The sequence below is a fragment of the Aquarana catesbeiana genome, linkage group LG12 (genome assembly GCF_042186555.1).
Source record: "Aquarana catesbeiana isolate 2022-GZ linkage group LG12, ASM4218655v1, whole genome shotgun sequence".
NCBI lineage: Eukaryota > Metazoa > Chordata > Amphibia > Anura > Ranidae > Aquarana > Aquarana catesbeiana.
This window is the reverse complement of record NC_133335.1, coordinates 30498909-30518457: the sequence shown is the minus strand read 5'-3', so window position 1 is coordinate 30518457 and position 19549 is coordinate 30498909. Positions and strand designations below refer to the sequence as shown.

The following is a 19549-nucleotide window of genomic DNA, read 5'->3' as shown; positions in this document are numbered from 1 at the left end:
CGTCCTCCTCTGCCTGCTGGCAACTGCGAGCAAGTCCGCCTCTTCTTTGTGCTCCGGCGGCTCCAGGACGACACGCCGGCGCCATCTTCCTCCGTCCCTCTCAGCTGCTCCCGAGCCTCTTCGGTAACCTCTGGAGCCTGTCCGCTCCGGAGGGGCGCTCCTGCTCCCTGCACCTTGTGGATGCGCGTGCTCACCGCACACCGCTGTGCTGCCTCCTCCTCCCGCTTCAGGCTGTAAGCTCTCCTCCTGTGAAGCCAACGCCAGAACAGCGCCGCAGCCATGTCTCCCCTCCTGCACTGCCAGCCTTCTCAAGGAGCTGCGTCACCAGGGACTCCATTAAAAGGGGTATGAGAGAGCCTTACTCGTGAGCTTCAATCTTCCTGCTTGGTCAAGTGGGAAAGAGGAAAAGCCTCTCTCCTGCTAACCTTTTATAGCCTATCCCCACATTCCAGCATTTTCCCTGTGCTCTGATTGGTTCCTCTTGGATACCTCCGCTCAATTTCCTTAAAGGGGCAGCCGCCCTAAACTACCTATAAATTTAATGCTGCTAACTTAAATGATCTAACTGTGGAGGGGAGGCCACAACCTCAGGAAATTGGACCCATATTGTGCCCCCTTTTTAATTCTACCCAGACCTACCCCACCTATAGCGATGAGACTCAAGCCCCATGCACACGATCTGACTTTCCGACGGGAAATGTTCGATGACAGGCTGTTGTCAGTAAATCTGACCGTCTGTACGCTCCATCGGACAATTGTTGCCGGACTTTCCTCCAACAAATGTTGGATGGCAGGTTTTCAAATTTTCCGCGGACAAATGTGTGTTGTCGGATTTTCCGAGCGTGTGTACACAAGTCCGTAGGACAAAAGTCCAAAGTACAAACACGCATGCTCGGAAGCAAGGACGAGCCGGAAGCGGTCTGTCTTGTAAACTAGCGTTCGTAATGGGGAATTAACATTCGTGACGCGGCAAATTATGAAATCTTGAAACGCAGCGCACAATTCTCTTTTTCTTTAATGGGATAATAATGAAGCTGCTTTGCTGGTGATACTGATGGAGTTATTGCAAACAAAGGCTTTTTTTTCTAGTGATATCAAGAATAATGTTATTATGCTTTTTTTTTTTTTTTTTATTTGGGCAAGTTACCACAACACCATTATCCCGTAGTTTTTAAGATCAAAGATACAACTATGTTGGTGTCCCTTGTTAATTTTACATTGTATTTTTTTAAATGTAACTGCCTACTCCCAAACTGTCATTTGAAGTAAAACACATAGCTAAGTATTATTCTACACAATATTTTTTTATTGTACATTAAAAAAATAAAACAAATAAAATTAGACATGCTATCTGCCAATAGAACTTAACCAAAAAGTGCACTCTATGCATCCAAAAATATCGAAAATATACTAACGCGTTTTGGCAGAAGCCTTGTTTACAGCACAGATTCCACCCATCACTTCAGAGTCAGCCCCCTTTACATTACAGTCCCCAATTACATCACCTCCATCCCATCAAAATCCTGCCTTCCCATTTCAGCCCCCCCCCCCCAATCACAATAGAGCCCCCCCATTCCCCTATCAAAACAGAGTCCCACCCTCCTCACAACATAGTCCCCCTTCACAATTAGCAGCAAATGATTCCATGCATCCTGGTCCACCCTCCCATGGAACAAATGACACAGTGTGGTGGATTGGGGCAGGGCACTGTGTTGGAAAGCCAACTTGGCACCACCGAGGCTGCATACTACCCCCCAGCCCCTGATACCAATGTTACTGGTGGTGGGGCACTGCTGAAATCGAGGGGGGCAAAGCTGTCCCCAGCACCCCCCCCCCCAGATGTAGCCCTGCAAATAAATTCTGTTTTTTGTTATCTATTCCTAAAGGTGCAACTGAGTTTTAGGTTGGGTTCACACTAGCTGCGGCCGTGGCTCACAGCAGGGGGTCCAGTGAGTCCCTGTTCTCCGTTTCAGGTGCGAATCAGGTCCGAATTTTTGCCTGCATTCAGACCTGAAATGGACCAGAAGACACACAGGATGCTTTTTCAGTGTGCCCGCATCCAATTCGCATAAGGTTGAACCCAGCCTCAAAATGGCTCCTGAAGGTTACTTAAGCTCCTTTCAGCTGTCTTGAATCTGTTCTTTCCTTTAAAACAGTCCTTCTTTATTTTATGATTTTTTTGGGGGGAGGTGGGGAGGGGAGTTTGCAGAAAAAAAAAGAGGGAAACATGCATTTGAAAGAACTCACATATCCCCCCCAATTAAAGAAAAAAATTGAACCCTTAAAGTCCAGTTCACACTAGAACACGGCATGGGAAAAGTCCAGTTCACACTAGAACACGGCATGGGAAAAGTCCAGTTCACACTAGAACACGGCATGGGAAAAGTCCAGTTCACACTAGAACATGGCATGGGAAAGGCATGTTCTGTAGGTGTTTCCCGCACCACACATGATCGTGCTGCCCTTGCAAGATGCGTGCAGGTGCCATGAATTGTTAATGGCACCCCCAATCGCATCTCCCAAATACAGAGTGTTTGCAGCCATCGAACCGCATGGTACTGTAGTATAATGCGGTTTGGTGTGGCGCAATTTGCAAAAGTAGTGCTTGTACTACTTTTTTCATGTTCCCGTGCATTTGGCAGGCCATTCAAACGAATGGGCTGTCAAAACTGGAGTACGTGGGACCACGTGGGATCGCACACGTTGCAGTGTGAACCGGCACTAAGTGTTGATTTTTTTTACTTTTTTTTTATTTGTTTGTCAGACAGCTTAATGAGCAAAATTGAGAGTAATTATGCGACTAAATTAATTTAAACGAATCCCTTTATCCTTGCTTCTTTGGGCCCCGTCCCCTGGTACTGTTGGACCTTTTAGCAGTTGTATAGGATGCTAGGTACACCCGCGAGCAGGAGAATTTTCTAAGGGTCTTATATCTTCAGCAGATTGTTGACTGCTTTGTGTTGCTTCTATTGCAAACTAGCGGTCTTTCTTTTTTTAGCTTTCTTCTGTGATTTTCTGTAAAAATCTCTACAGTATATTCAGGCTTAGTTATTTCCATTGCCCCAGGATACAGTACTGTACTCAATTATTTTATATACAGAAATCAGTTTTATATTGTTTCCCAGGATGATGAAAATAAACACCCGTGTCCTGGTATGTAAAAACACGTCTAAAAAAGTGCAAGATAAAAATCAATACATAAAAGAAGCAATATACAGTATTTGATTTCAGATGACCATGTACAGTCCAAAAGATCAAAGCTGTCTGAAGGTGGAAGCTTCCTTAAATCCTTAGTATTTTAAAAGCTTGCAGAGCTAATACCCATCCCATGTGTTCTGTACAGGGGGGGGGATATCGTGTGTCAATCTAAGCGCCAATCATTGGCGGTGATCACTTATTAATGAACTACAAACCCCAGGAGCGTCTGTTTTCCCTGCTAGGGTAACACAGCTGCAGCATTCTCCCCATGCACCCTATAAATCAGAGGAGATTTAATCGCTTCCACAAAGAGAAGCATTGACAGGCTTGTACATGGAGCGGGGCCTTTGCTTCCATCTGACAAACGCTAAGAAGCTTCCTGTGTGCTCGCCGGATTACCCTCCATACAAGCTGCCTGTCTCTGCATTGCGGTAATGACTTTCAGTCACTTAATTTTTTTCTTGTCTGTCTTCCCAAAGCAAGGAACGACATGCTACAACATCTGTCTCCCAGCCAGAGGTGAGCAGCTTTCCCAGGCTGTCAATCAATTTCCTTCAGCAGAACATATGTTTCCCCAGCTTCTGGTACCAAGCCCGTCTGCAGAGAATAATTGTAATATAGAATTCTACTTCTTTTATTTTCATCTTACACAACCATTAGGTGTGTGCCAGGGTTTCCGTATGCCTTATGGATGATAACATCTTCATGAGACATAGCATGGTGATACCATCACTCTGCGCCCTGGACCATCACTCTGCGCCCTGCAACATCACTCTGCGCCCTGCAGCATCACTCTGCGCCCTGCAGCATCACTCTGCGCCCTGCAGCATCACTCTGCGCCCTGCAGCATCACTCTGCACCCTGCAGCATCACTCTGCGCCCTGCAACATCACTCTGCGCCCTGCAACATCACTCTGCAACATCACTCTACAACCTGCAACATCACTCTGCAACATCACTCTGCGCCCTGCAACATCACTCTGCAACATCACTCTACAACCTGCAACATCACTCCGTGCCCTGCAGCATCACTCTGCGCCCTGCAGCATCACTCTGCAACATCACTCTACAACCTGCAACATCACTCTGCAACATCACTCTGCGCCCTGCAACATCACTCTGCAGCATCACTCTACAACCTGCAACTTCACTCTGCAACATCACTCTGCGCCCTGCAGCATCACTCTGCACCCTGCAGCATCACTCTGCGCCCTGCAACATCACTCTGCAACATCACTCTGTGCCCTGCAACATCACTCTGCGCCCTGCAGCATCACTCTGCAACATCACTCTACAACCTGCAACATCACTCTGCAACATCACTCTGCGCCCTACAACATCACTCTGCGCCCTGCAGCATCACTTGCAACATCACTCTACAACCTGCAACATCACTCTGCAACATCACTCTGCGCCCTGCAACATCACTCAGCGCCCTGCAGCATCACTCAGCACCCTGCAGCATCACTCAGCGCCCCCTGCAGCATCACTCCGCGCCCTGCAGCATCACTCTGCGCCTTGCAGCATCACTCTGCAACATCACTCTACAACCTGCAACATCACTCTGCAACATCACTCTGCAACATCACTCTGTGCCCTGCAGCATCACTCTGCGCCCTGCAGCATCACTCTGCAACATCACTCTGCAACATCACTGTACCCTGCTACATCACTCTGCGCCCTGCAACATCACTGTGCCCTGCAACTTCACTCTGCGCCCTGCAACATCACTGTGCAACATCACTCTGCACCCTGCAACTTCACTCTGTGCCCTATAACATCACTTTGCACCCTGCAACATCAATCTGCACCCTGCAACATCACTGTGCCCTGCAACATCACTCTGCGCCCTGCAACATAACTCTACAACATCACTCTGCAACATCACTCTGCGCCCTGCAACGTCACTCTGTGCCCTGCAACATCACTTTGCACCCTGCAACATCAGTCTGCACCCTGCAACATTTCTCTGCACCCTGCAACATTTCTCTGCACCCTGCAACATCACTCTGCACCCTGCTAAAAATTATTCTGCACCCTGCAACATCACTCTGCACCCTGCAACATCACTCTGCACCCTGCAACATCACTCTGCGCCCTGCAACATCACTCTGCACCCTGCAACATAACTCTGCGTCCTGAAACATAACTGTGCAACATCATTCTGCACCCTGCAACATTACTCTGCACCGGTAACATTACTCTGCTCCCTGCAACATCACTCTGCAACTTCACTCTGTGCCCTGCAACTTCACTCTGTGCCCTGCAACTTCATCATTTCAAATCCATACTAGCCGTCTATACACATAATGTAGGTGGAAGACTTTACCATTCCTCCCAACTTTCTGTGAACAGAGAGAGGAAAACTTTTTAGCACAAAGTATGTAAGACACACTCCCATACCCTCAGGTTTATGGACAAGTTTTTTGTTTTTTTTTTAATCCCCCCATTATATTGACTTACTCATATAACAAATGCAATCATTTAGAGCCAAGTTTCTTAAACTGTGGGTCATGACCAAAAATAACTGTGCTGCTTTTAGTCCCTCTACTGTCAATACAATGTAGCCATTATCAATATTTGCTCGTTGTTCCCCTTTAGGTGCCCCAATAGGTGCAATCTTATTGGAATGACGAAAAGGAACCTGTTCTGTTCATTTACATTATATTAGATTTTACCTTTTTTTCTTACAAATTAGTAAATTTTAAGATCTGTTTTTGAATGAAAACAAATACATTTTTTACTGCTTTTGTGGCTTTTTTTGTTTAAATTGCCATTTTATTTTTTAGAACCACAGAGCGTTTGGTTTTTGACTTGTCTATGGCCAGCTTTAGTGTAGTATACTGTATATTTTTTTGGTAGTTAAATAATACATTTTTATGGAGGTCTATGCAGAGGAGGAAAGAGGGATGGAAGGATTTGGTTTCAAAAGAGAGATAGTCCCTCCAATATTATTTCCCACAGTTGGGAGCTATTCTCTACCAGTACCAGAATAGCACACAGAGCCAGCCAACCCCACAAACCAAAATGGCTGCTGCTCCTCTGCTATCAGTTCCCAGTGATTTGTGAGATATTTGTTCCTCCTGAATCTTTCCTCTTGCGCCCTGAGAACACTTTCCAACCATACCTCCAACCATACCTCAACCGCGCTCTATACACTTCAGTCGGCATGCAAGCAGCACCCAAGATCGATTTTTAAGCGCCATGATGCAAGCGCTACACCATTTGTTTTAATTTTTATTCTTTATTAGTAGTTTTTACATCATACAGGAACAAATAGAGTCAGAAAACCATACAAGATACACAGCATATCCATTGAACTGTGTAAGGTAAAGTCTACAGGCTTGGAAATATCAGTTTGTAAATGGATAGAAAACTGGCTAAAAGACAGAATTCAGACAGTAGTGGTTAATGATTCTTACTCTAAATGGTCTAAGGTTATCAGTGGTGTACCCCAAGGTTCAGTGTTGGGACCCTTACTTTTTATTACCCTTATAAATTATATAGGGTCTGGGATTAAAAATACCATTTCAGTCTTTGCAGATGACACCAAACTATGCAGTGGAATAACGTCCTTACAGTAGGTCTCCAATTTACAAGCCAACCTCAATGCTCTGTCTAATTGGGCAACTAAGTGGCAAATGAGGTTTAATGTTGATAAATGTAAAGTTATGCACTTGGGGGCTTGTGTGTTTTTTCAGCCTGACTAACTGTATGTAACTATGTAACTGTGCACACATTGAGAGGTCATACCACTATTATCTGATACACATAAGACATTAATAATAATAGGTAGTATCAGAATATAAAGCCTGCTGTCTCAGATACATAGAAGGGAGAAATCACATCTATGAGCATTACGACCATAGGTTACCAGCTTTAAGTGGTTAAAATGTTTCCCGCATAGGCGTTAAAACAACATAAAAGGAAATGAGGAAAAGTGGAGAAACTGGGACAGAAAAAGTGAATGAGAAGAAGAGAAAGTAGAGGGGAGGGGGCAGAGGCGTAACTAGAATCTTCAGGTCCCCAGTGCAAGAAACCATGAGGGGCCCCCACCATGGGCATTACTGGGTCTACAAAAGATCTCGGGCTAGAGCCCATAGCAGCGAAGTAAAGAAAGTCATACACATGTATATAATATACACGTGTGTGTGTATATATACATTGTGTGTGTGTGTATATATAGTTACATATCGTGCGGATCCCCCGCTTACATCAGGGTCCCCAGAGCCCCCCCCCTAATTACATCAGGGTTAATAGAGAGCCTCCCCTTACTTCAGGCTCCCCAGAGAGCCTCCCATTACATCAGAGTCCCCAGAGAGCCTCCCCTTACATCAGGGTCCCCAGAGAGCCTCCCCTTACATTAGGGTCCCCAGAGAGCCTCCCCCTTACATCAGGGTCCCCAGAGAGCCTCCCCCTTACATTCGGGTCCCCAGAGAGCCTCCCCTTACATCAGGGTCCCCAGAGAGCCTCCTCTTACATCAGGGTCCCCAGAGAGCCTCCCTTTACATCAGGGTCCCCAGAGAGCCTTCCTACACACATTAGGGTCCCCAGAGAGCCTCCTTACGCACATTAGGGTCCCCAGAGAGCCTCCCTACTTGCATTGGGGTACCAGAGCCACCCCCTTACATCAAGGTCCCCAGAGGGCTCACCCTTACATCAGTGTCCCCAGAGGGCCCCTTCCTTTCATCAGAGTTCCCAGAGCCCCCCCCCCCTTACATCAGGACCCCCAGAGGGCCCCTTCCTTACATCAGGGTCCCCAGAAAGCCCCTCCTTACATCACGGTCCCCGGACAGCCGCCCCCTCCCCTTCCAGAGGTTCCCCTGTACCTGGCTGGTCTCCGCTGTGCACCTCCAACCCCCAGCACATCCCTGTACCCCCCACATGGGGGGAGGTGGGAGGTGGTGATCAGCAACTCTATGGTGTCCATGGCAGCGGGATCTCCACAAGGCTAGTAGTTCTCCTCCCGAGTGTATACAGTGGAGAGAGGAGGGTCCTCTGACCCGGGCATGTATCAGCAACAGTGTGCAAGCAGAGCGACCCACTTGTATACTGAAGAGTGAAACTGATACATACCCGGGTCAGAGGCTCCTCCCCTCTCCACTATATACACTCAGGAGGAGAACTACAAGCCCCAGGGAGATCCCGTCGCCCGTGGACACCACAGAGCTGCTGATCGTCGCCTCCCACCTCCCCCACTGCATTCTAAATGGACATCCAGAGGTGCAGGGGTAGAATCCGGGTCTTGGGCCCCCCACAGCGGTAGAACGGCAGAGCCCAGTCGCAAGTGCAACTGATGCGACCCTGATAGTTCTGCCACTGGGAGGGGGTTAGGAAGAAGGGGAAGATGTATGAAACCGCAGTCAGGAGAACCCCTAACAGCCCGACTGGAGTCCCTGGTACATGGCTTTCTGATCAGGCTTGCGAGGCCAGAATATCTCGGTATTACAGAAATGACCTTCCCTATAGTTGACCGAGGCCATGAGTTCTTCCATTAAAGCTGGAGTAAACCCATCGATTTAATAGTTTCAAAAAACACTTACATTCCCAGAGTGCCGGAAATGCTAACTTTCACTTTGGTTGTGCTCTCAACCAAACTTTCAAACCATCCAATGGCTGGTGTCATAAATGGTCATATGTGCAGCATCATGGCAGTTGTAGATTAAACAGAGACCAAGATGGCAGCTTCCTTGGCTGATAACGATAGGGGGGTTTACTTACACTTTAAAAGGGATATGATCACAATATACAAAGCTTTAAAGTGGGTCTAAATGCAAAACTTTTTTTTACCTTAATGCACTCCCTGCATTAAGATAAAAACATTTTAAATCTTGCTGTCCTCCCCCATCTCCCTAAATACTTAGGCTTCATGTACATGGGATGTTTCTCAATATCTCCTGAACGCTGGAACATCACAGCTAGTAATCCACGTTTAAAAACGTGTGTTTAGCAGTGTTTACAAGCCGCGTTTAACCGCATTTTCAGGAGCGTTTACTCAGGAGACCCTCCCAAATGATTAGAAAGCCCTAAAAACAAGTACCATATTTATTGGCGTATAACACGCACCCAAGGTTAGGAGGGAAGTTTAAGGAAAAAAACTTTTAGGAGGGAAGTTTAAGGAAAAAAACTTGCTTTTGAAGTGTGTATCTGCAGCCTTGCCCAGTGTCCATCTGCAGCCTTGCCCAGTGTCCAGCCTTGCAGAGTCCAGCCTTGCAGTGTCCAGCCTTGCCCAGTGTCCAGCCTTGCCCAGTGTCCAGCCTTGCCCAGTGTCCAGCCTTGCAGTGTCCAGCCTTGCCCAGTGTCCATCTCCAGCCTTGCCCAGTGTCCAGCCTTGCCCAGTGTTCATCTGCAGCCTAGCCCATTGTTCAGCCTTGCCCAGTGTTCATCCGCAGCCTTGCCCAAAATTGCAGCATTATCGTTTAATGACTGCACCGCTGAGATTTTTTAAATTAGTGCGCCGCTCGTCTCGCAGTCCCGTCCATTGGCCCGGCTCCTATGACGGACACATCACCGGTCCAATGGCGGGGCTAGGAGGCGGGACTGTGAGTGGAGCCTAGCCGAGCCGAGTACACAGTACACTCGGCTTGGTCTTTTTCGGCGACGCTCGCTCCTCTCCCACTCAGACAGCAGGGAAGCAGGACGGCGTCACTACGAGCGCAGCCGAGAAGAGCCGAGCCAAGTGTACTGTGTGCTCGGCTCTTCTGTGTCTTTTTCGGCGGCGGCGGCTTTTCCCCTCACAAACAGCGGGGATCGGCGTATAACACGCACCCACGATTTTCCCCTGATTTTAAGGGGAAAAAAGTGCGTGTTATACGCCGATAAATACGGTATTTAATAACTATTTCAGCCATTCTGTGAGAGAACAGTGTGAGGAGCAGCTGAGAAAGCGGTATGCTTGCAGCTAGCTGATATTTTTTGCTTGGTTTGTTAATATGGATCCCATGATGAGAATGTGTGAGGAAATGCTCCTGATGTTGCTTTGCTGAGGCTCCAAAGACGTAGAAAATTGCATGAGAGGACCAGAGTTCATCGCTACTGGACACATCCATTGATGGCTCAACGCATGTCCACAGGATACTTTTCTAATATGTATGTTCAGCTGCGTAATTACCCAGAGAATTTTTTAAATTTTACACGCATGTCAATTGCCACCTTTGACGCTTTCCTGGAAAAGGTTAGACCCCCGTCTAGTTCGCATGGACACCAACATGAGGAAAAGCGTGCCACCAGATGAACGTCTGTTATATCAAGCTTGCATACAGTGATAATTGAGTTTTTGGTGTGTTTTTAGCATTTTCAAGGCTCAAAAGTAATAAATAAAATGACAAAAACACGTCTAAACGCTGGGAGCCGCGTTTAGCGTTTGAAATTTCTCTAAACACAGCTTCTGAACGCATTTTTTTGGGGTTCCAAAAAAAGCCTCTAAACGCAACTGCCTAAAAACGACTATAAACGGCCCTGTGTACATGTACTGATAAGATAGCACAGAGGAGAGTTCAGGAGCAGTTGAAAAAAATGCCCAACTGTTCCTAAACTTCCGTTTACCAGCAGCAGTGTACATGAGGCCTTACCTGCGTCCTCAATTGATGGCAGCTTCCTTGGCTGAAAACAATAGGAGGGTTTACTTCCTCTTTAACCACATGCCGACCAGCTGCCTTAGTTGTACTGTGGCAGAATGGCACGGCTGGGCGAAGCGACGTTATGTCGCTTCGCCCTGTGGCTACTAGGGGGCACGTGCGCGCCCCCCAAGCTGATGCGAGTGCCCGGCGGTCTCGATCACCGCCGGGCTCCAGCGATCGCTCGTGGCACACGGAGAACCCGGAACTGTGTGTGTAAACAGACAGTTTCCGGTTCTCTGAGGGGAGAACTGACAGATCGTCTGTTCATACAGAGTATGAACAGCGATCTGTTAGCTGCCCTGCACAGTCCCCTCCCCCCTTCAGTTAGAACACAAACTAGGACACACATTAACCCCTTCACTGCCCCCTAGTGTTAACCCCTTCACTGCCAGTGGCATTTTTACAGTAATCAATGCATTTTTATAGCACTGATCACTGTATTAATGCCAGTGGTCCCAAAAATGTGTCAAAATTGTCCAACGTGTCCGCCATAATGTCGCAGTTACGATAAAAAAAAAAAATCGCTGATCGCTGCCATTACTAGTAAAAAAAAAAATGTATTAATAAAAATGCCATAAAACTATCCCCTATTTTGTAGACGCTATAACTTTTGCGCAAACCAATCAATATATGCTTATTGCAATTTTTTTTTTTACCAAAAATATGTAGAAGAATAGGCCTAAACTGAGGAAAAAAAATGTTTTTTTTATATATTTTTTGGGGATATTTATTATAGCAAAAAGTAAAAAATAATGCGTTTTTTTCCAAATTGTCACTCTTTTTTGTTTATAGCGCAAAAAATAAAAACCGCAGAGGTGATCAAATACCACCAAACGAAAGCTCTATTTGTGGGAAAAAAAGGACGTCAATTTTGTTTGGGAGCCACATCGCACGACCGCGTAATTGTCAGTTAAAGCGACGCAGTGCCGAATCGCAAAAAGTGCTCTGGTCTTTGGCCAGCCAAATGGTCCGGGGCTGAAGCGGTTCACTTAATTTTATTAAACTTGGCAAACCAACTCTCAGACTAATGGGAGAAGCAACTGTTTCCAAAATAATGGAATATTGTAAATGCCTTTGCTGCACCAGTAGAGAAAGCTTGGTGCTACACAATTTTTAAATGTGTACTACATAGTCTACTATCCACTTACACTTGCCTGAGAATATCGGATGAATGATCATCCTTCTTTTGTTTTTGCATGCTAATCTCTATCGAAAACTGATAGGTTACTAGAGTTACGAAAATTCTCGTAAGACAGAATACAACTTCCTGCAATGATGTAATGTATTCTAATGTATTCTTTTGTTTCTGGGCATGGGCAGTCTTGGTCACTCGATTTTTTATGGACTATACTGTACTGCGTGATATTGGGGGATGTCTAGCTCAGTGGTAGATGCGTTTTCAGTGAGTTCACAGTTAACAGGAACTTCAGTTTAAGGGCGTGGTAGCCCACTTTTATTGAATAGTAACAAAAATGAAAGTTCATACATGCCCGGGTTGCCCACACAGGGGTTCTTCTCCCAGAGCCATCTTAATAACATCATGGGCCCCTGGGCGAAGTAATGCACTAGGGCCCCTACCAGGGAGATGGTGACCTACAGCACGCTATGCGTGCGGTGGCATGGAGTGGGCGTGAATAAATAATGCTACATATTGGGCATGGCTTTTTAGTCTGATTAGAAACAAATACAGACAACTAGGGAATTATCTCAAATTAAATTCACCCCCTATACACACTGTCCCGCCCTCTTTACACCCCCCCCCCATAAACACTGACTCTTTTTCCCTGTAAACACTGCTCCCACTCCTTTTTGAAACTATCTCCCTCCCTGTACACACTGCCCCCTGTCATAAATGTCTTTCCCAGCCTATATTTATGTATGACTGTACACAGTACGGGGGGGGTGGGGGCAGGAGGGCACAAGACAGGGGGGTTGGAGGACACAGTAGAGGGGAGTTCAGGAGTGTACAGTATCAGGTGTAGTTATGTATAGTGTCAGGTTTGGGTAGTATAGGGAGGTATAGTGGCAGGATTAAATAGTATAAGGAGGTATAGTGACAGGATTGGATAGTATAGGGAGGTATAGTGGCAGGATTGACTGGATTGGGTAGTATAAGGAGGTATAGTGACAGGATTGCATAGTATAGTGACAGGATTGGATGGTATAGGGAGGTATAGTGACATGATTGGATAGTATAGGGAGGTATAGTGACAGGATTGAATAGTATAGGGAGGTATAGTGGTAGGTCTGGGTAGTATTGGGAGGTATAGTGGTAGGTCTGGGTAGTATAGGGAGGTATAGTGGTAGGTCTGGATAGTATAGGGAGGTATAGTGGTAGGTCTGGGTAGTATAGGGAGGTATAGTGGTATGTCTGGATAGTATAGGGAGGTATGGTGGTAGGTCTGGGTAGTATAGGGAGGTATAGTGGTAGGTCTGGATAGTATAGGTAGGTATAGTGGTAGGTCTGGATAGTATAGGGAGGTATAGTGGTAGGTATGGGTAGTATAGGGAGGTATAGTGTTAGGTCTGGATAGTATAGGGTGAAATACATGCAGTGACATGTGCTCAGTCACTTACTGCATTCCTGGATATGGATACTTCCGGCTCAGCCTGTGCGAACAAGTGTTTGGGAGGAGTGAAGGAGGCAGCCACACCTCCCCAGCTCCGCCCACCAACTTGAGCTGCCACGGGCTATATTGAAGATCTATCATGATTAAATGAGAGGGGAGTATTAAAGGCAGCCTCCCCCACACTGCTGATGCTCCTGCTGACCCGATCGACTTGAAAGCAGTACATGTTTACAAAGCTGCAAGGGGACAGGGAAAGTGCAGGGGCCCCCCATGCAGCTGGGGCCCCTGGGCAGTGCCCAGGGGTGCCTGCTCATTAAGACGACCCTGTCTTCTCCCAAAAATAACAAAAAAAAATGCCAAGCCACCTGGCTCTCAAGGCTCACTCAGCCTTGGTCGCAGTACAAAGCTGCGCAGGCCCACTTATGGCCTCTAGGAAGGGGTTCTCCTGACACTCCAGGCTTTCACACTCCTCCAAGACTCATGGTCCCCTCTGGTCCCCAGGACTCTATCTTCCAGTTGTCTCAGCTATTGTCTCACCGACTCTCTCCGCTGGCCCAACTCTCTCAGTCCACTGGCCTAGAACCTCTCCCACATGGAGTGCCGTCTCAAGGATATTGCCTGGGTTCCTAAACAGTAGCACACCTTCCTCCTGGCTGCAGCAACTGCTCCAACACCAACTCCTATCCCACCTCTCTGGGCTATGCTCAGATCTGCCTTGTAATGAGTGTGTGAACCTGGACACACACACAACCTGCAGAACTTCTGGAAAGCCTCCATCCCTCCCAATGCTCTTTGAAGTCTTCAAGTTTCCATCCCCAATCCAGACTTACAAAATGCAGGGAAAACTTAAAGCATAGTTTTCTCTGCTCACCGATCTTCTGCTGGAACTTCTGAAACTGCCTCTTTGAGAGTCCTGTGTCCATTTTACCCTCATTTTCACAGAGACCAGGGCTCTCACTCTCACAACTGATTAAACTAAAATCATTTGTCTTACAAGAGAACTTTTGGTGCTTGCCCCTTCGGATAATTCTGCATGAGCTGTTGTGATCGGCTCCAAATATTCCACCATCAACGCTAAACAGCATTGATGGATACATTTACCGCTGCATCTGCGGCTGTCAGAATATCTAAAAGGTGACTGCAGCTGATTGGCTGCCGATAATTTTGCATCTGACATTTTTTTGACAATGGGCGATAGAACCCCCCACCAGAAAACATCTACTTTGGTAGGAACTTCACACTAAAAACATCGACGTGAGTTTTCTTCCCATTACAGAGATACTTTCTAGATCAGTGTTTCTTAAGCTTTTTTCAGTCGAGGCACACTTAAAAATTATGGACAGTCTCCCTCTTTTAAAATGTAAAAAACTATTCTAATTAGACATGTGCAAAACGAAAAAATTTGTTTCATTTTGTTTCGTTTCAATTTGTTATTTATATGAATTTGTTTAGTTAAATTTGTTTAAATTCGTTTTCTGAACAGGAATAGAGAGGAAAGCTTCCAATGGAGACACCCAGGGATTCCTTTAGTTTGGAGGGATTTTCTTTCTGTTTTGACTATTACACAGGAAGTGAGGGGTAATCTCCCCAAGGGGACACAGATGGCAAAAAACTGTCAGGGGTTATAACCCTCCCCTCTCTACCCCCAAATTTAAAAGAGAAAATAAAAGTTTTGCCTTTAGATCTACGTTAAGCCCACTCTCAGGGGAGCTGCAGGTAGAAGCAGCGTGCATCAAAAGAGTTAACCATCTCGGCTGTCTCATTCACACACACTGTGTATGCAGCATCTCCCTAGCGAGAACTCTGAATAATATGACAGCATCATCACATCTGGAAGGGAACCAGCCGCTCACACCTCACCAGCATCACAACTGCCAGCTGACATGATTTGTTAAAGACAATCTGCACTCCGAAATGTAGAAATGCATTTGTTTCATATGGAAATGTCATGGCTAAGTTAAACGCCATTCCGAAATTAGGAAAAAAAAATATGTTTCAATTAAGAAAAGGAAAAAATGACATGCCACTACATAACGATCATCTAAAATGTGAGGATCAGTCATGAAGATGCTTATGTACAAATTTAAATATTCAGACATAAAGCAACACTGTTGCTGCAAAAAAATCTGAATGCTGCCCTTTAGAAAAGAAATGGTGGATATGTTCTTCTCTGTGGGGCAGCAAGGATGAACTTAGCTGTCCTCAAGAGCTGAGCTGAAGACTCTAGGTGTGTTGGATGCCTGGTCCACCTCCACCCTGTGGTCCATAGACTGGCCCCTATGTCTCGACTTTGTACTGCAGTGATGTATGGCCTCCTGCTCGGAATCCCAAGGACCAGTTCTCCACCACCCCCCCAAAGACTGACAGATGCTGAAGATTCTGTTAAATAACATAGGACTTGCTGCCTGCTGTGGAGGTCATTTTCACAGCTTTTGCAGGATGCATTGTTAGGATTTTTTTTTTTTTTTGGCAGTGTCATGGTGTCACTTTTTGTTGTTATAATTACATAGCATTACTTATGAAGAATTAATAATTGCCCGCTGCTAAGCTTTTTTACTTTGGTTCTGACTCTTCATCTTAAGAGCCGGGGTCAGAGATCTCTTAATCTGCTAAGTTAGCAAGAGTGGGAGTACGCGATGATCCATCACATACTCATTGCATGAGGGATCATGGTGATCTAATACATCTACTATGACGTGGCCCCAAACTACATGTTTACTGGAAGGAGGTTATAGGTATCATTAACCGGGTTTTCCAGGTTCCGATTAGAGATGACCCCCAAACAATGTTTGTTAGGTATCATAGATGATCTGGAGGAGGAGGCCCCTAAGCAGGCAATAGCTAGGGCCATTTTTCAGGCCCGGAAACGTATTCTGCGGCACTGGAAATCTACAGAACCCCCCACGGTTTGGATTAGAGATGACCCCAAACAATGTCTGTTAGGTATCATAGATGATGTTCTGGAGGAGGAGGCCCCTAAGCAGGCAATAGCTAGGCCCAGAAACGTATTCTGCGGCACTGGAAATCTACAGAACCCCCTACGGTGAAGGAGTGGATAGAGCAAACGGCTAACACTTTGAGGTTAGAAAAATACATTGACCAGCATAGGGGCAGCCCAAAAAAGTTTGAAAAGCTGTGGGAAGCCTGGTTGGGCATTCCCGGGTTGGCCACGGTAGATCATGTTCTGGACAGAATGTTATAGCCAAGGTGCCATGGAATTGCCATCTGTTGGGTAACTGGCTCATGGTGAATGGGGGAAGTGATGTGCCTTTCTATATGCGTAACTGTGTATGGATTCCTGTTAAATCTCTGCACATATGTCACGTGTTGGTGCTTACTGTTTCTAACGTGTAGTTGTTATTACTGCATATGCTTGTTTGATACTCTTGGTATTCTATGATGAGCTAAAGATTGTGAATGTATAACAAACTGTATTGCTCTGGAGCCTGTAATGTGGTAATTTTGTTTCATCTTGGTAAGGTAAATTGAAGCAATGATCCCAAAACCCTATTGTGCTTTTCTCCTGACTGTGTTCTTTTATGTCTCCAGCTCAGGGCACACGCTGTGGACATGAATGGGAACAAGGTGGAAAATCCCATCGATCTCTCCATCTACGTCATCGACATGAATGACAACCGGCCGGAATTCTCTAGCTTGGTGTTTAATGGCTCAGTGGATGAAGCTTCAAAACCAGGTACTGCCCCCTACTGGGTGACTTTTTCTATTGCTCCTGTCCTTTTAGAGTGGAAACATGGATGCTGATATCTTAAAGTTGCTGGTTAAAGTGCCTCTTCATTCTTCGGGCAAGAAAGTGGAAAAGGCAACACCAAGTTGTGGCCTCAACTCAGCTGATATAATAAGAAAACCCTTGAAAGCACTAGAAGGTTCGGTAGAGGGCAACATAGATGAAGGAGAGGGGTGAGGCGAGCACATGAACTCCCAGTATCAGCTTATCTTAGAAGAAACCATAATGATTGGACAAGGTTTTCTAGACAATCGCCTTCTCCCCTAAGAAAGGTTGTGTGTGAATGTTCTGGCTGCTTCATTGAAATTGGTCTTATTGGGAGCCAGTATCTAATGGGCCTTATATATTTTTTATCATCAAAAGACAAGGCAAAGGATTTTGTTTACAGTCCCTCTCTTGTAGCCCAACAGCAGCTTTGTTTCTTGTAAGGCTGGTGTTAAACATCAGCTCCACCCAACAGATAACGTCCAAGGTTTCCCTCTTGGATAAGTTGAGAGTTTGGTTTTTCTGCAGAGCTGCAGGTGTCACTGACCCTAAATGAGTTCTGCATATATCTTATTAGAGGGAAAATGATACATTATTCCTTTGACTGAGGGCACAATTCACTAAGAGCCCATTCAAACAGGGACGACTTGTCAGGCGACCTAGTCGCCTGACAAGTCGCCTCCTGTTCTGTGCTATGGAACCGTTCTAAGGGGAGCGACGCAAGTTGCTCCGACTTAGAAAAAGGTTCCTGTACGACTTCGGGGGCGACTTGGGGCGACTTGCATAGACTTCTATACAGAAGTCATTTTGCAAGTCGCCCGGGCAGTCGTTTGCAGGTCGCCTCGCTGAGGCGACCTGCAAGTCGTGTTGCCCCTGTGTGAATGGGGTCTCAAGGAGATTGCATGCAATATTTGGTTCATGTATCCAAATATTACATGCAATATTGAAAAGCTCAGTTCACTAAAGGTTTATGTAGTATTTACTGCAAAAATAAGAAATGTTTGGTAAAAACTACATAAACCTAGTTAAATGTCAATTCACAAAAAACAAACAAAAAACAAACAAAAGGGCGTGGTCTAGCCACGTGCTATTTAATACTGATTTAATACTGATTGTTAAAGTGGAGTTCCACCCAAAAGTGAAACTTCCGCTTTAAGCACTCCTCGCCCCTTACATTCCACATTTGTCATGTAATTTTGTTTGGGGGGGGGGAGTGGGTACCTAGTTTTGACAGGTACCCAGCTCGTCTAGGCGACTCCTCCTCTCCCCCTCCTTCCCTGCAATCTTTTGGGACACATCACAGGTCCCAAAAGATTGCCTGGCCACTGAGAAGGTGCAGCGCGACTCGCAGTTTTTTGTAGCTGTTGACCTTTACTATACTCAAAAAAGGACCGGAACTCCGGAGCCGGCACCCACTGGCGTCTTTAACAATCAGTGAATAGCTGGTTATTAAGGATCCCGCACCCACCGCATCCTTAAGACCCCTTTCACACTGAGGCATTTTTCAAGTGCTACAGTGCTAAAAATAGCACCTGTAAAGAAAGAAAAAAATGCATGTGGATGCTACAACGCAATCCATGCAGGACAAATTAAGAACTAATTAAGAATAGACTGAGCGGTAGCTCTGCTGAAAAGCCAAGCTCCGCCATATAATAAATGAATGCAAAGCCATCTCCTGTCTGTGACCCTAGACAGCTGTGAGTACTGCCACGGGGATTGAACCCCGCAATAAACCTGACTTATGAAATATCACTTGGGTGAGGCTGCTTTTTAAATAGTTGAGCCAGCAAAGTAGCATCGCTGCTGCTAACTTTAGTCCGTACAGCCTCTCTGCAGGAGGCTGATCATATACAGAGGAACCACAAAACAGAGAGGAATAATGGTGATTTCATATATGTTTGCACAAAACAAAAAGCCAGAAGGTCCCTCTGGTTTTCCAGGATGTTTCCGTGGTCTTCTGCCCTGTACGCGGCTTCTATAAAGCTTGTTGTTCCTTTGAAACTCTGTTGCTTGCTTGAATGTGCTTAATAAGAGCTTTGTGCTTCTTTTTCTTTCTTCCACCGCAATGAATAATGTGTAGGAGCTTTGAAGCGGCTCCCTGCGGGAATATCGCTGGTTTAAGGAGCCGGCTCGGAGTTTATGGCACTACTCTGCCAACTGACTGGGCTGGCTTGATCAGTAGTGCCCTGTGTCTGTCACATAATTCAGCTGGGGACCGCAGCGAAGAGACAAAATGCTGAATTTTCATTGAGAAGCTGGCCGCAGAATGCTCAAGTGTCAGCTCACAAGCTAATGAATTGATTAATTAATGAATCGTTTCCATGGCTCCATTTCCTTTGAGGGCTTGGTGTAAATAGATATCTAACAATTAAAACTTTATGGTAGGGCTTAGAAAAGCAGTGAGCAACCTGATCAGTTTTGTGGCCTTCGTA

General features: G+C 46.0%; 1 protein-coding gene across 2 annotated transcripts in view; it reads left to right on the top strand.

The window, feature by feature from the left end:
- CDH4 (cadherin 4) overlaps window positions 1–19549 on the top strand; it is a 1105063-nt gene that overhangs the window by 950795 nt on the left and 134719 nt on the right. For both annotated transcript variants that reach the window (XM_073607535.1, XM_073607534.1), the window contains one exon: window positions 16937–17081. In XM_073607535.1, coding sequence (XP_073463636.1) covers window positions 16937–17081 — 145 coding nt within the window. The remainder of the gene's footprint in view (window positions 1–16936; window positions 17082–19549) is intronic.